Here is a 14,333-nt window from a genome sequence, read left to right on the forward strand (position 1 = left end):
TCGATAATTACCTTAAATGTAAATGGATTAAATGCTCCAACCAAAAGACATAGACTGGCTGAATGGATACAAAAACAAGACCCGTATATATGCTGTCTACAAGAGACCCACTTCAGACCTAGGGACACATACAGACTGAAAGTGAGGGGATGGAAAAAGATATTCCATGCAAATGGAAATCAAAAGAAAGCTGGAGTAGCAATTCTCATATCAGACAAAAGAGACTTTAAAATAAAGACTATTACAAGAGACAAAGAAGGACACTACATAATGATCAAGGGATCGATCCAAGAGGAAGATATAACAATTGTAAATATTTATGCACCCAACATAGGAGCACCTCAATACATAAGGCAAATACTAACAGCCATAAAAGGGGAAATTGACAGTAACACAATCATAGTAGGGGACTTTAACACCCCATTTTCACCAATGGACAGATCATCCAAAATGAAAATAAATAAGGAAACACAAGCTTTAAATGATACATTAAACAAGATGGACTTAATTGATATTTATAGGACATTAGACCCAAAAACAACAGAATACACATTTTTCTCAAGTGCTCATGGAACATTCTCCAGGATAGATCATATCTTGGGTCACAAATCAAGCCTTGGTAAATTTAAGAAAATTGAAATCGTATCAAGTATCTTTTCCGAGCACAACGCTATGAGACTAGATATCAATTACAGGAAGAGACCTGTAAAAAATACAAACACATGGAGGCTACACAATACACTACTTAATAACGAAGTGATCACTGAAGAAATCAAAGGGGAAATCAAAAAATACCTAGAAACAAATGACAATGGAGACACGACGACCCAAAACCTATGGGATGCAGCAAAAGCAGTTCTAAGAGGGAAGTTCATAGCAATACAAGCCTACCTCAAGAAACAGGAAACATCTCAAATAAACAACCTAACCTTGCACCTAAAGCAATGAGAGAAAGAAGAACAAAAAAACCCCAAAGTTAGCAGAAGGAAAGAAATCATAAAGATCAGATCAGAAATAAATGAAAAAGAAATGAAGGAAACAATAGCAAAGATCAATAAAACTAAAAGCTGGTTCTTTGAGAAGATAAACAAAATTGATAAACCATTAGCCAGACTCATCAAGAAAAAAAGGGAGAAGACTCAAATCAATAGAATTAGAAATAAAAAAGGAGAAGTAACAACTGACACTGCAGAAATACAAACGATCATGAGAGATTACTACAAGCAACTCTATGCCAATAAAATGGACAACCTGGAAGAAATGAACAAATTCTTAGAAATGCACAACCTGCCGAGACTGAACCAGGAAGAAATAGAAAATATGAACAGACCAATCACAAGCACTGAAATTGAAACTGTGATTAAAATCTTCCAACAAACAAAAGCCCAGGACCCAATGGCTTCACAGGCGAATTCTAGCAAACATTTAGAGAAGAGCTAACACCTATCCTTCTCAAACTCTTCCAAAATATTGCAGAGGGAGGAACACTCCCCAGCTCATTCTACGAGGCCACCATCACCCTGATACCAAAACCAGACAAAGATGTCACAAAGAAAGAAAACATAGATGCACATAGATGCAAAAATCCTCAACAAAATACTAGCAAAGAGAATCCAACAGCACATTAAAAGGATCATACACCATGATCAAGTGGGGTTTATTCCAGGAATGCAAGGATTCTTCAATATACGCAAACCAATCAACGTGATACACCATATTAACAAATTGAAGGAGAAAAACCATATGATCATCTCAATAGATGCAGAGAAAGCTTTCGACAAAATTCAACACCCATTTATGATAAAAGCCCTGCAGAAAGTAGGCATAGAGGGAACTTTCCTCAACATAATAAAGGCCGTATATGACAAACCCACAGCCAACATTGTCCTCAATGGTGAAAAACTGAAACCATTTCCACTAAGATCAGGAACAAGACAAGGTTGCCCACTCTCACCACTATTATTCAACATAGTTTTGGAAGTGTTAGCCACAGCAATCAGAGAAGAAAAAGAAATAAAAGGAATCCAAATTGGAAAAGAAGAAGTAAAGCTGTCACTGTTTGCAGATGACATGATACTATACATAGAGAATCCTAAAAATGCTACCAGAAAACTACTAGAGCTAATCAATGAATTTGGTAAAGTAGCAGGATACAAAATTAATGCACAGAAAACTCTTGCATTCCTATACACTAATGATGAAAAATCTGAAAGTGAAATTAAGAAAACACTCCCGTTTACCACTGCAACAAAAAGAATAAAATATCTAGGAATAAATCTACCTAAGGAGACAAAAGACCTGTATGCAGAAAGTTATAAGACACTGATGAAAGAAATTAAAGATGATACAAATAGATGGAGAGATATACCATGTTCTTGGATTGGAAGAATCAACATTGTGAAAATGACTCTACTAGCCAAAGCAATCTACAGATTCAATGCAATCCCTATGAAACTACCACTGGCATTTTTCACAGAATTAGAACAAAAAATTTCACCATTTGTATGGAAACACAAAAGACCCCAAATAGCCAAAGCAATCTTGAGAACGAAAAATGGAGCTGGAGGAATCAGGCTCCCTGACTTCAGACTATACTACAAAGCTACAGTAATCAAGACAGTTTGGTACTGGCACAAAAACAGAAACATAGATCAATGGAACTGGATAGAAAGCCCAGAGATAAACCCACGCACATATGGTCACCTTATCTTTGATAAAGGAGGCAAGCATATACAGTGGAGAAAAGACAGCCTCTTCAATAAGTGGTGCTGGGAAAACTGGACAGGTACATGTAAAAGTATGAAATTAGAACACTCCCTAACACCATACACAAAAATAAACTCAAAATGGATTAAAGACCTAAGTGTAAGGCCAGACACTATCAAACTCTTAGAGGAAAACATAGGCAGAACACCCTATGACACAAATCACAGCAAGATCCTTTTTGACCCACCTCCTAGAGAAATGGAAATAAATACAAAAATAAACAAATGGGACCTAATGAAACTTAAAAGCTTCTGCACAGCAAAGGAAACCATAAACAAGACGAAAAGACAACCCTCAGAATGGGAGAAATTATTTGCAAATGAAGCAACTGACAAAGGATTAATCTCCAAGATTTACAAGCAGCTCATGCAGCTCAATAACAAAAAAGCAAACAACCCAATCCAAAAATGGGCAGAAGATCTAAATAGACATTTCTCCAAAGAAGATATACAGATTGCCAACAAACACATGAAAGAATGCTCAACATCATTAATCATTAGAGAAATGCAAATCAAAACTACAATGAGATATCATCTCACACTGGTCAGAATGGCCATCATCAAAAAATCTACAAACAATAAATGCTGGAGAGGGTGTGGAGAAAAGGGAACACTCTTGCACTGTTGGTGGGAATGTAAATTGATACAGCTACTATGGAGAACAGTATGGAGGTTCCTTAAAAAACTAAAAATAGAGCTACCATACGACCCAGCAATCCCACTCCTGGGCATATACCCTGAGAAAACCATAATTCAAAAAGAGTCATGTACCAACATGTTCATTGCAGCTCTATTTACAATAGCCAGGACATGGAAGCAACCTAAGTGTCCATCATCGGATGAATGGATAAAGAAGATGTGGCACGTATATACAATGGAATATTACTCAGCCATAAAAAGAAACGAAATGGAGTTATTTGTAGTGTGGTGGATGGAGTTAGAGTCTGTCATACAGAGCGAAGTAAGTCAGAAAGAGAAAAACAAATACAGTATGCTAACACATATATATGGAATCTAAGGAAAAAAAAAAAAAAGGTCATGAAGAACCTAGTGGCAAGACGGGAATAAAGACACAGACCTACTAGAGAATGGACTTGAGAATATGGGGAGGGGGAAGGGTAAGATGTGACAAAGAGAGAGAGTGGCATGTACATATATACACTACCAAACGTAAAATAGATAGCTAGTGGGGAGCAACCGCATAGCACAGGGAGATCAGCTCTGTGCTTTGTGACCATCTAGAGGTGTGGGATAGGGAGGGCGGGAGGAAGGGAGATGCAAGAGGGAAGAGATATGGGAACATATGTATATGTATAACTGATTCACTTTGTTATAAAGCAGAAACTAACACACCATTGTAAAGCAATTATACTCCAATAAAGATGTTAAAAAAAAAGAAATGGTATTTGTCATGAGGCAACTGGCCCCAGCTCTCTGGCTATCCTAGGCTTGTCTCAGCTATTCCAGGGACTGAAGGGAATCAATTATCTTGACATACTTTTAATACATTCTAGGAAGCTCTGATTTGGTGGAAAGCAACAACTGGTAGTCAGAATACTTGTGTTAAAATCTTGGCTGTGTCTCTAAGTGACTATGGATAAGAAAAGAGGTACTGTATTCTAAGAATTTCTTTGAATGGATAATCATGCTCTGTCAATCTACTTGCAGATTTGAGGCAAGTCACATCGCCCCTCTTGTTGCCTTAGTAGCCTTTCCCAGAAGTAACACTAAAAATATTTAATAAATGGTACATCAGGACACTGGCCAATCAGAAGAGATACTGGACATAGAGAGGGAGCAGGGTCTGAAGGTCCCTCTTAGTTACTGGGTCTAGGAGGCCCCAGGGAAGGGGGTGAAGCTGGAGGTCACTTAGGGGGCTTAGTACAATAGCTATGTAACAAACAGCAGGATATGAATTTGAGTATTTTAATAATGGATACTGCCATGCTGACGTGTGCTGGCTGAAAAACCAGACCTGCATATCTTACTTCACAGCGTCAGACACAAATTAAGTAATGAGTATTAATGAATGAATGAATGAATAAGGTGATAAAGTCCCTCCTAGCTCTAATAACGCATAATATTCATTCTTTCAGTATTTAATTTTCACAAGCCTCATTTTCATTATCTACGATGCAGGGAAAATACCAACAATCTTGCTACATTAGAGACTCATTTAAAGGAGCATATGAGGTAATCTATGCAAATGTTCTATGGAAAAAACAATCTGCTCCATTGGTGAGATGAAAGAGAAAGGTTAGGATGTTAAACAAACAAAAACCATAGGTATTTAAGAAATTATGTAAGTTGCATCAACACTAAAGTAAACTTATTAGCCATTGGCAGAAAATAAGAAAAAAATAAACTAAATTTCAGACATATTCACACATATGTAAATCAAGATACACAAACTATATTTTGAGATGAGACACATATGTTCCATTTTTTTCCCAAAAGCTCATTTGCAAGAAATTATTTTAATTTGCCAGAGATTTTCAACTGCCAAATAAATGGAGCCCATATACAAAAGAATTTATCCCAGTCAAATTGCACAGTATTATATTGATTCACAGAGACATCCTATGCCACCTAAAAAAAAATCTATCCTCTATTTAATAAACTCTACCTCAGATGTGGATAAAAAGTATAATTCCTTAGAGTGAAATTGCAATTTACTCTTTTATATACAACTACTCTGGCAAGCTAGCTACCCGAACATTCTAAATTCCCCTAAATATCATTCTTACCTGGAAATTAGACTGAAATACACAGCAGTCAACACTTTTATAATGTCCCTTAAGCATAGTTATCTGTTCTCCTGAGTAAATTGTATAAACAGCAATGGTGCTACCATATGGTACAAAAACAAATTCTGAACTGCAGCCACAGGAGACAGTGAATTTCAATCCTTTTCTACTGTCATTACATACTTTTCCATAGTTCACCTGTAGGATGTAAAAGCATAAAGTTACTCACTTAAATCTGAATTAAAAAGACAACAAAGACAGGAAAAAATATTTACTTAAAATATTCTACTATAGAAACGACTCTAGTAAGTCTAAAAAAAAATGATCAATGTCCTAATAGGAATAAGGGCCAATGACATAAATGTACATTTCATATACGAGGGAAATACAAATAGTAAAAAGACCCACAAAAACAAATGTTCACATTTCAACTGTGACAGAAATAAAAATGCAAATTAAGGCAACATTGAAGAATCATTTTAGACCATTTAGCAAAAATTTTAATAAACCACTGAGACACTCAATACTAGTACAAGTGAGGTAAACGTGTAGGTGGCACCACAATTTGGTCATTCTTTCTAAAAGGCCAAATGGTTTATTATGCAACAAAATATAAAGTATACTTTATATATATACATATATATATATATACACACACACACGTATATGTATATATATTCTCCCTCCAAAAAAAAATTATATATATACACACATACATATATAATATATATATATTTTTGGATGGAGGATAACTTTCTTTTTAGTTATAACATTTTAAATTATGATAAAATACACATAACATAAAATTTGCCATCTTAACCACAATTTAAGTGTACAGTTCAGTGACATTAAGTATATTCACATTGTTGTGCAACCGTCACCACTATCCATTTTCCATCTTGCAAAACTGAAACTCTGTACCCTTTAAACAACAAAGATATTCTTATTCCTTGACCTAGTAACTACTACTGGGAATTTATCTAAGGGAAATAATTAAACAGCAAAAAGGTACATGCCGAGAGGAATTCAATTCCACACTATCTAGAATGGCAGAGTAACTGAGAATAGATGTAAATTCCAGTAGTGTTATATTAACTCTACAGTTTATATAGCAATTAAAAAATCATAAGTATGAAAATTATGCAGAAAATTGGGATAAAAACTAAGTATAAAAAAGCAAAGAACACAAATACTGTGTATACTACAATTGCAGCTTTTTATAAATAATTATATATTTGGGACAAAAACAAAAATTCTACACCTGTAAGTCAAAGATGCAAGACCAACAACATCAGCATCACCCGAGCAGTTAGAAACAAATTCTAGGCCCCATCGCAATCTACTGAACTAGAATCTTCATTTTAACAAGATCCCTAGATGTTCTGTAAGTCCATCAAAGTCTGAGAAGCTTGGGGATAAAGGTTTACTTCCTGGTGATAATTTAGATAAGCTTAGGGTAAGTGTAAAACCAGTATCTAATCATTTAGGAATTATGAGCAAGCAGATCACCAATATCTCCCTTCACTATGGCTACTACTGGAGTTTAAACAGACAGTGAGTGATTTGCCTTTTTCTTTTTCTAAAGGTTGGGTGGGAGTGTGTGTGTGTGTGTGTTTCTGTGTATAAACAAACACTGAGGCTCAAATGGATATATGCTGATAATTGTGGATACTACATTCGGCTTACCCACCCTTGAGGTTAACATGTGACAGAAATGAGCACATGTGTTCAACTATCTCAATGCAGCAGCAGTACAGTGAAATGTTAAAACATTAAACTTATAATCAGTAGACTTGGGTTTTTGAAACCCACTCCACCCCCTTTTTTTTTTTTTTTTTGCCTCTTATGAGTAATGAATGATTTAATCTCTGAGTTTCATTCTTCTAATCTGTTAAAAGGAAATAACATCATTTACCAGAGTTATTGTGAAAAATAAAATGAAATAATGCAGGGACTTGCCTGGTGGCGCAGTGGTTAAGACTCCACGCTCTCAATGCAAGGGGCCCAGGTTCAATCCCTGGTCAGGGAACTAGATCCCACAGGCACACCGCAACTAAGAGTTTGCATGCCACAACTAAGGAGCCTGCGAGCCACAACTAAGGAGTCTGCCTGCCACAACTAAGACCCAGTTCAACCAAATAAATAAATATTTTTTAAAAAATGAAATAATGCATAAGAAAACACTTAGGATACAGAAGTATTCAGTGAGTCCCTAGATTTATTAATTCCTATATATTTAAAAGAATAACATTCCCTCATTTGTGTCTTTTGATCCTCCATGTACAACAATTTGTAGAATAACACTGTAGGATGGGGAGGTGGGGTGGAGAAAAAACACAAATCTCAACTAGCAATTCTCTGTTCCTCCTGGAAAAATTATGAACTGCTAGAATGTGATGGTCTTATTCACACATCAGAACACCTACCTACAAAACCTATTTTCTTTCCACTATACCACATTCCTTCCCAAATGTGAACTGGAAAGTGATCAATGAGGTATAAATACTGAACCAGCTAATTAACTTTTGTCTTTGTCCTTAGGTGCTCCCCCTGCAATCCATCTTGCAACTTACTGTCCTATTAATCTTGGTAAATCACTGTTGTGATCAAATCACCTGTGGGCTCAAAACTATCAATATCTTTTCAATGCCTATGGAATGAAGTTCTAGTAACAGATTAAGGAAAGGAGAGATCTACCAATTACTAAGTGCTTAGTGTCACACACTGTGCTAGGTGATTATCTAAGCTCCCCATTTTATGACTATAAACACTTACCATAAAAAGCAGTATGTGACAAATATCATGCTATACATTATGAAAGTACTGAAGAAGAACAGGCTACTTTTGGTTATGATGTCTTAAAGGTGGTATGTACAGTCTTTGAAAAGATTCTGATAGGGGAGGAAAATTTCATAGATGTGGGATAGGATGATGGCAAACAAAGTTCCCTATCTTATGAATCCCTTTTATTGTCCCAGGAAATATATACATCTAGTCACTGAATAAATACCTACAGTGATGCCGAGATTCCATCATAAGGCAGCCCATTTCACTGTCAAACAACTAACAGCATAATTAATAATAATGACAGGTAATGTTTACTAAGTGTTAACATTTGCTGTAAGTATCAGACAATGTGCTAAATATTTTACATGCATTATTTCATATAATATGCAAAACAATACTATGAAATAGGTAGCATTATTAAACAAAAAGAAAACACTTAGAAAGGTTAAGTATTTCGATCAAGGTCTCTTGGCTAGTAAGTGACAGAATCAGAAACTGAAATCTAGACTATACTAAATCAAAAAGCACTGTGCCACACTGTGGTAAATTATTTTTCTTTAATTCCACTAAGTGATGATCACAGTCTACTGTAATACAAGTGAGCACTGGGTACTCTGGAAGCAGGTAAGCTAGACTAGAGGAGTTAAAAAGAGATTGTGCCTGAAATGAATCTTGAAAGCTGAGAAGCAGCTAGGACAGGAAGGAGAAGACGGTGTTCTAAAGCAAAGGCAGCAGTCGACACAAAGAATGAAGGGTGAGAGAAGCGTATATTTAAAGACCTTTAAGTAGCTCAGTATGGTTAAGGACAGGGAAAAAAATGGGGAAGTGGCAAGATATAAAGCTAGTGAGTTAAAAGGGACAGCTTATGAAGGCCTTGTGCACAACAGGCAAAAATATTCAGTTTTCATAATCTGAAAGTTTACTGAGCAAACACTTTCACTGGGAGATGAGTTTGGGAAAAGTTAGACGGACGTTAGAGTAATTAAAGAGAGAGATCATGAGGGCCCAAAGTGAGGCTGGAAGGGAAGAGAGCTAAGAAATAAATTATGAAGAAACAATTAAGAGGACTTGTAAATGATTTAATAGCTGGGATAAGGGAAGGGGAGAATAAAGGATAGACTCCCACTTTCTAGCCATTGGTGACTGGGTGAATGATAACACCAATAACTATAACAGTAAACACCAGAATAGCTATTTTAAAATTTTGTTGCTGTGCCAAAAGCTGTCTCTCTGTGAATTTTCCCTGTAGGTACAGTTTTCTGTACTCTAAGGGAATGGTTTCCAGAGTGAAGTTGGCACCTCAAAGAGTCTGTAAGATGATCCATTAAGGTATGAGGGGAAAATATGAGAATTTCGATTTCATTTTTAACTAAAAAATAAGAAATTAAGCTTTAATAAAATATATAGACTCACAACAGTACGTGTATATAATTTATAAATAATTATACATATATTGGAAGCATGTACTTATACATTTTTCTTAAATTATAAGGGTACTACCAATAAGGCAACACCATATAATAAAAATAGTTATCATTTATGATATGCCTATTATTTAGCAGGTACAGTACTACTCTTTACATACTTCCATTTTGCCCTTACAATTACTGTTTAGGTACCTAATAATCCTGATTTACATGATGGAGACACTGAAACTCTGACGATAGTCCTTCATGATCTCACCTTAAATAAATTGCCTAATATCCCCAAATTACTAAATGGCAGGACTGAAATTTGCTTACTATTCTGTCTGACAGCCCTTTAAGTGTTTGAATACATTGTGCTTCCCCTGAGAGTTACTTTTTCTGGGATCAATGTCCCAATTCCTTTAAGTGTTCTTTGTAGGTGAGTTTCTGGGCCACTCTAGTATTTTTGCATGAATGACCTTTCCTTTGATCGAGTCCTTTTTAAAATGTATTATCCATTCTAAACACACTATTCAAAATATGGGCTTACTAGCAAAAATCCATAGACTATGAGTATCACCACCTTCAAGATGGAGAGAAAGATGGAATAAAATCACATTAACAATTTATGTATGTACTCAATACCATTTATTTCTATCACATTCATCTTTGATGCACATGTCAACCTACTTTTCCAAAATGACCCTGTCACTTCTCCACTCAAAAGCCTTGAGTGGCTTTCTATCTCACTCATAGAAAAAGCCGAAGCCCTTACCAAGGGCTACAACCCTGTAAGCTCTGGTATCCTGTTCCTTCTGTTGCTTATCTCCTATTACTCTCCCCTTTGCTTACTCTAGTCTAACACAAGAGCCACATACATGCTCCTTGGGTATCCCAAGCATGCTCCTGCCTCAGGGTCTTTGTACTTTCTTCCTTCCTCTTCCTGGAATGCTCTCCCTCCCAGATGTTGGATGGCTCACTCCTTCATTTCCTTAAGGCCAAATGTCATCTTCTGAGTCAGACCTAGCCTGACTGCCCTAGGTAAAACATCAACTCCAGCTTCTTAATATTTTCTAGGCTCCCTTCCTTGCTTTGCTTTTCTTTATAGTACTTACTGCACCGAATATACATTTTACCCATTCATCCATCCATCCATTCATTGACTGATGGATGTCTTTCTTTCTCTCCCTGGAATGTAAGCTCCACAAGGATAGAACTTTTCTATGTTTTGTCTATTGCTGTATAATACTGCCTGGAAAATAGGAAGTACTCAATAAATACTTATTAAACAAATGAATAAAATGAGAAAAAGTAAGGTGTGACCTGATTAGGGACATGGTACAATATAATGAGTGGGAGATTCTAAATTAAAATTTGCAATGCCTGAGTTTTTAGCCTGAGACACGATGGAGAAACATTTCATAAAGAATAAGAGGGATTAGCAAACCCTAAAGTAATCTGGCACAAACAATTCTGACCTTAAAGTTAGTTTTTAATAATAAAAGTGATACCTAGAATATCTAAGAGAGAATTAGCTAGAAAGGATGATTAAAGAAAGGAATATGATTAATATTAATATGAACCTTAAGGTAGTTAATAAATGCTTTAAGGGGTCTGGGTATAATCAGCATTATAGTAACAGTAGAATCTAGAGTCAAACTCTGTTGCTTTCTAGCTATGTAAACTCAGGCAAGTTACCTAATTTTATGTCTTATTTTCCTCATGTGTAAAATGGGTGTTATAAGAGTAACAACCTTCATAGTGTTGATGTGGTGATTAAACAACACCATGTATACTTGGCACATATATTAAATGTTAATTTTTATTAGCATAGTAACTGGCACATAAGCTCTCAATAAATATTAGCTATTAGTATTATTGCCAAATTATAAACTTTTGGTAGCTTATTCTGAAAGTGACTAAACCAGAGGTACATCTGGTAAGGACTATAACATAAATTTTTAAAAAGACTAAAAATTAATTACCACATAAGAATCTAGCACTTGTATGGAGAGGGTGTGGAGAAAAGGGAACCCTTACACACTGTTGGTGGAAATGTAAATTGGTGCAGCCACTATGGAAAACAGTATGGAGGTTCCTTAAAAAACTGAAAATAGAGTTACCATATGATCCAGCAATCCCACTCCTGGGCATATAACGGGAAAAGATGAAAACTCTAATTAGAGAAGATACATGCGGGCTTCCCTGGTGGCGCAGTGGTTAAGAATCTGCCTGCTAATGCAGGGGACATGGGTTTGAGCTCTGGCCAGGAAGATCCTACATGCTGTGGAGCAATTAAGCCCGTGCGCCACATCTACGGAGCCTGCGCTCTAGAGCCCGCGAGCCACAACTACTGAGCCTGCATGCTGCAACTACTGAAGCCCGTGTGCCTAGAGCCCATGCTCCACAACAAGAGAAGCCACTGCAGTATGAAGCCCACACACCGCAACGAAGAGTAGCCCCGGCTCGCCACAACTAGAGAAAGACCACGCAGCAATGAAGGCCCAACGCAGCCAAAAATAAAATAAATAAAAATTAAAAAAAATAAAAAAGAATAAAAAAAAGAAAAGAAACATGCAACCCAATGTTCATGGTGGCACTATTTACAATAGCCAAGACACAGAAGCAACCTAAATGTCCATCGACAGATGAATGGATAAAGAAGATGTAGTATATATATACAATGGAATATTACTCAGCCATGAAAAAGAATGAAATAATGCCATTTGTAGCAACATGGATGGACCTAGAGATTATCATACTAAGTGAAGTGAGTCAGACAGAGAGACAAATATTATATGATATAATTTACAGGCAGAATCTAAAAACTAGTACAAATGAACTTATTTACAAAACAGAAACAGACTCACAGACATAGAAAACAAACTCATGGTTACCAAAGGGGAAGGTGAGGGGATAAATTAGTTGTATGGTATTAACAGATACACATTGCCATATATAAAATATATAAACAACAAGGATTTACTGTATAGCCAGGAAACGATAGTCAGTATCTTGTTATAACCTATAAAGGAAAAGAATCGAAAAAAAAAGATATATACATATACATATGTATAACTGAATCACTTTGCTGTACACCGGAAAGTAACACAATATTGTAAATCAACTATACTTCAATTTAAAAAAAAAGAATCTAGCACTTTTAGAACACATCTATTCCAATTACTGTATGTTTTGGTACTATAACACTCATTTTGGATTTTATTAATTAATTAATTAATTTATTTATTTATGGGTGGCTGCATTGGGTTTTCGTTGCTGCGTGCGGGCTTTCTTTAGTTGTGCTGAGCGGGGGCTACTCTTCGTTGTGGTGCGTGGGCTTCTCACTGCGGTGGCTTCTCTTGTTGCGGAGCATGGGCTCTAGGCACGCAGGCTTCAGTAGTTGCAGCACGCAGGCTCAGTAGTTGTGGCTCACGGGCTCTAGAGCACAGGCTCAGTAGTTGTGGCTCACGGGCTTAGTTGCTCCACGGCATGTGGGATCTTCCCGGACCAGGGATCGAACCCGTGTCCCCTGCATTAGCAGGTGGATTCTTAACCACTGCGCCACCAGGGAAGTCCCTCATTTTGGATTTTGTTTAAAAGTCAGATATAGTATAAAATTTGACTGACTTTATAGCTTTAATTTATATCAGTTGTTCTCAATCTTTTATTCTTCTACAATATACTTGAGAGAGATGGCACGCTCCCATTATACACAGTGGCTCAGTAGAGCAATGATTCTCCACTAAGTGGGGAGAATGTGGTGGGGTGAGGTGGGGTGGGTTGTCCTCAGTTGAGAATTACTAGTTCACATAATGGAAAAATATTATATAAAGAAAGCTGTGATTCAGAGGCAAGAAACAAAGTCAAATCTATAGAAAAACACCAAGTGTTAAGTCACAGATTCATTTCTTTAATGTAGATCCAAAACATTCAAGGTACTTAAAATGTCTTACTAGTGTGTTTTCTCCATTGGAACTATTCCAGAGCCTCATTCGATTATCTGTACCAACAGTGAGGAGGTGAAGCCCATCACTTGTAAAACATAAGCCATTAACTTTCCCATTATGAGCAGTGTTTGCTGCAATGAAAAACACAATTCAGTTTATCTGTTCTTATAAATTCAACACACACTTAATGCTTGATGATATAGTTATTTAAACATATTAAAGGACAACTATCTGAATTATCTAAAATATATAAATTGATTATATTTAAAATTAATCATCCCTTTGGATTACTTGAACATAAGCTATATAAATTAGAACCATAAAAGCAGAGGAAAATAGGAAAAGGGAGAAAATCCTGCCAAATATAATTTTTCTTCAGAGAGTAAGCTGTGCTATCAAACTCAATTAACTGCATAAACTTACCACTAAAATTTTAAATTGAAAATTAAACTTCTTATATACTACTTCCATTTTCAATCTAAAAATCATTCCATGGACTATTAAAAATCAATAATACTAGTATTTGCCACTTAAAGAAGTGTTCTAGTCTCAATCAAAATTTATATTACTTTCAAAATGAACAGGTTTGAGAAAGCATAATTCTCAATAACCTGATTAATTTAATTTAAAAGATTATTAAAACAATCATAGGTTTTATATAGTTCAACCTAATGTATT

At 35.9% G+C, this 14,333-nt stretch overlaps 1 protein-coding gene across 1 annotated transcript in view; it reads right to left on the reverse strand.

The window, feature by feature from the left end:
- ERCC8 (ERCC excision repair 8, CSA ubiquitin ligase complex subunit) overlaps nt 1-14,333 on the reverse strand; it is a 64,259-nt gene that overhangs the window by 10,051 nt on the left and 39,875 nt on the right. The window contains exons 9-10 of the mRNA XM_061189287.1: nt 13,662-13,786; nt 5,513-5,710 (exon numbers count right to left, since the gene is read on the reverse strand). Of these exons, the coding sequence (XP_061045270.1) occupies nt 5,513-5,710; nt 13,662-13,786 (323 nt within the window). The remainder of the gene's footprint in view (nt 1-5,512; nt 5,711-13,661; nt 13,787-14,333) is intronic.

This window comes from Eubalaena glacialis, chromosome 4 (genome assembly GCF_028564815.1).
Source record: "Eubalaena glacialis isolate mEubGla1 chromosome 4, mEubGla1.1.hap2.+ XY, whole genome shotgun sequence".
Lineage (NCBI taxonomy): Eukaryota > Metazoa > Chordata > Mammalia > Artiodactyla > Balaenidae > Eubalaena > Eubalaena glacialis.